Below are 3,294 nucleotides of genomic sequence, written 5' to 3'. Positions count from 1 at the left end.
TGTAAATTTTTCTCTTTTGTTTTTAATCATGTTTGCTCAAAATCTCATCTTCCATGTGAAATGGAGGAAAAAGTTTAAATGTAATTAGTACAAGTTCTTGTGAACATACAAGTGGAATCAAAATTGGAAGCACTGAAGAATGAAAAGTATATAGTATGGATCAATATCAAATACCTATTTACCGTTTATATACTCAAGAAGTTGCCTGTCGAGCTTAAAGTACCCCGAAAGAAATCTCTGCAACACAAACAAGAAGCCCGTAGAAATAAGTCACAAGAAGTCGGACCACGTTAACATGAAATCACCTGTTGAACTAAGTATTATCAAAGCATGATAGATTGAATTGGAAATATTTGATTATGTTACTCAAAGAGCTGGTGAACCCAACTGAAATCATCAGTCGATTGAGGTTCTGGGAAATCGAAAACAACTTGAGATCAACGACTACAAAATTGGTTCATACCTAGCTATGTTGGATATGGAAGGGAAGAATAAGGTGGTTGCAATTAGAAATAACGGAAAACAGGAAAATTGACTGCGGTCTAGGCAATATAATTTGTCCCGGTACCTTAGTTATGGGATCACGAAATGCTTTTGCTTGAGATTCTAGTTGTGGATAGCGTGCAACTTCAGCTCCATTCGTGAATAAGACATAGGTAGGAAGTTGTCCCATGCTCCCTGCAAGTACATGATCTCAGTATGGATTGCTGGGCAGTAAGCCAGTAACTAAATATAGCAATATGGAAGACATATTATGTACTTTGGCTTTAGAGGTAATTAAAGAATTTCGATTAAAGATTAATAATCAAGTTCAGGATTTGTTATCCAATATCATTTACCAGAAAGGGATATTCCAAAATACTCTGCAGTGTTTGGGAAGAGTCCGAGATCAACTATTCCAAAAGAGAAATTTTTGTTGGAATATCTGTAGATAATGATTCATGGCCAACACAAAATTCAGTGACAAGTAATACGATTATAGGAACAACCACGAAAACAATTTAAAGGAGAAAAAAGTAAAATGATCACATACGTAATTGAAAGCTCAGGAAAGCACCGACTTGTGCGGATGCAAGCAGGAGAGTAAGAAGCACGAAATTCAATCTGCCAAATATTCCATATTAAATATACCAAAAGAGAACATTTAACTCTCTTTCGTATACTATCAGTGCATTTATTGAAATGATGTATATAGCACAATACCCTATATCTTATGAAAATAAAAATCTCGAGAAAAAGTCTGCACAACAAACCAGCCAATGTTTCGATGTGCTCCCTTCAGTCAGCAAACTTTCTAACTGCAACGGTGTCAATTTACCAGAAGTACCTGAGAGAATTTGAAAAATGAAAACAGAGAATAAGTTTTTAATTTAAGTCATTATATAAAAAGCAAAACTCGTTCACAATTTGCATTAATCTACATGATGCAAACAGAGGAAAAGGAAAGGAAAAGAAAGAAAGACGGGGAAATAAAACAGTTTATCAGGTACCTAATTTTTGAAAGGCAGGTTGTTGTGTGAAAATATATATCACTGCACAAAATAAAACAACAACAAATGTGCATTTAGATCAAAATATATATATCATTGCAGAAAAAAGAAAGGGAATTTGAGATGTACCCACCTGTAAACACCACAACATACCAGAGAGTCAAGTGGCGGTCCAGAATTAAAGTGAGACCGATAAGAAAAATCTGAAAACAGAACAAACAAATTACCCCGCGTAGAAATAGGTGTATACAAAAAGTGGAATTTGATCGTAAACACCGGCATTGTCATTTTGTTTGTTAATAACAGTTTCAGCTTAGGTTGATTATGAATTTATGAGCTCCATATGCCATAGGCTAGTGATTTTCACGGTCCCAGTTTAGCTTCTGGCATTCCCTGAGTGTAAAATCGAGAATTAATAATACAACGACCACATTGTGCCAGAAGCTAAACCGGTAGTGCCAAAATCGCTACGCCCAATAATACAACGAATACATTGTTAAAATGGTGATTAAGACTAATCAGTGGTGGAAATGGAGATTATTATTTGTCTCACCTTAGCAAAAAAGAGTGAATCAGCAATAAATCCTTCCCAAGTTTCTTCCCTCACCATCTATAATTCCAAATAAAACATTTAAAAAACAAAATGCCCAGAAACATAAATTGAAAATTAAACGTGGGTTTTGCTCCAATTGCAATGCTGAAGTTGAAAAAATCCAAACCTTGATTGCAGTCAAGAGCCCAAATGTCAAAGCTGCTTGAATTTCCTGAAAAAATTACAATTATAAACAAAAAGGTAAATTTATGAATCAAAATGGAAAGGGAGAGAGAGACAGAGTAAGGGATGGAAAATTACTCGGTGGAGGAGGTGATCGGTGATGTGGGCGGAGAGGACGTGGGAGGCGGAGGTACGGATGACGAGGTAGGAGAAAAAAGCCAAGAAATGGAGCAGATAGTATGGCTCTGATACCATCGTGTTTAACAGCTCCATTGGTTTGCTCTGCTTCTTCTCCATTGCTTTGTCCCTCTCTCTCTCTCTGCGATTTCGAGCTCGATCTGACTCCGGTCAAGGTCTGAGGTTTCAGTGCTCCATCGCAATTCACAACGCCTTGTGTCCCTCCATTGTTTATTGGTACATGGGCCTCTATTGGATTGGAGGAGATTGGACCAGGTAAAGGCCTAATTAAACCCAGGCCCATTTTCTTGTTTTCAAACCCAACAAAAAAACTGAGATTTGCCCCAAACAAGAAACAAAAAACCTGATAGGTATCTTCTGTAGCCTTGACTGCTTATGTAGAAAACACTTTTGTTCGTACAAACTTATATCAGAAGAATGGTTGAAATCCAAAATGATCTTTGTAGTGTTTTCTGATAGAAGTGCTTTCGATTGTAAAAAGAACTTTTAACCTTTACAAAGAAAAAAAATATATATTTATTTATGATTTATTTCGCCCGTTAAATAAAAATAAAAACACATTTACCACTCAACTCCCTCTCCGACCATGGTTGTCACCTTGTCGGACAAAGAGAGAGTGAAAAGCTTATGCCAATGTATCATTCCCCTGGTATCGGTGGAGTTTGGTCTCTTCTCTATTAGAAGAATGATACGTTAAACAACCAGTAGAAATTGAATTAATCTTGAGTGTAACCAATTATATACAGTCAGTAATAAGGAAGTTTGTCTTGTTGAAATTATACAAATTGACTTAGGGCTCATTTGAACGTGCTTTTAAAATGACTAAAAGCACTTTTAGAGAAAATATTTTTGGGTTTCAAAAGCGCTTAAAGTGTTTTCTGCAAGAAGGAA

General features: G+C 36.1%; 1 protein-coding gene across 1 annotated transcript; it reads right to left on the bottom strand.

Moving 5' to 3' along the window:
* Positions 1–2,605, bottom strand: LOC137715754 (Thioredoxin superfamily protein). Its single transcript, XM_068455100.2, has 10 exons — positions 2,344–2,605; positions 2,210–2,254; positions 2,044–2,100; positions 1,624–1,693; positions 1,491–1,532; positions 1,254–1,327; positions 1,034–1,104; positions 840–925; positions 569–678; positions 1–237 (listed from the first exon to the last, which is right to left on the bottom strand). The coding sequence occupies exons 1-10, from the start codon at positions 2,500–2,502 to the stop codon at positions 175–177; spliced, it is 777 nt and encodes a 258-aa protein (XP_068311201.2). The 5' UTR covers positions 2,503–2,605; the 3' UTR covers positions 1–174.
* Between the last annotated feature and the right edge of the window lie 689 nt (positions 2,606–3,294).

This window comes from Pyrus communis, chromosome 15, assembly GCF_041283825.1.
Source record: "Pyrus communis isolate YQ-2024b chromosome 15, ASM4128382v1, whole genome shotgun sequence".
Classification (NCBI taxonomy): Eukaryota; Viridiplantae; Streptophyta; class Magnoliopsida; order Rosales; family Rosaceae; genus Pyrus; species Pyrus communis.
This window is presented reverse-complemented; position numbering and strand designations above follow the sequence as displayed.

What these genes read in the sequence shown, in the direction of transcription:
- LOC137715754 (XM_068455100.2), bottom strand. Translation starts at nt 2,502, where the DNA reads ATGGAGAAGAAGCAGAGCAAACCAATGGAGCTGTTAAACACGATGGTA. An exon ending in ACCTGCCTTTCAAAAATTAG is followed by an intron (nt 1,328 to 1,490) that starts GTACCTGATAAA and finishes AAATTCTCTCAG; the next exon opens with GTACTTCTGGTAAATTGACA. An exon ending in TTTTGGAATATCCCTTTCTG is followed by an intron (nt 679 to 839) that starts GTAAATGATATT and finishes ATGTACTTGCAG; the next exon opens with GGAGCATGGGACAACTTCCT.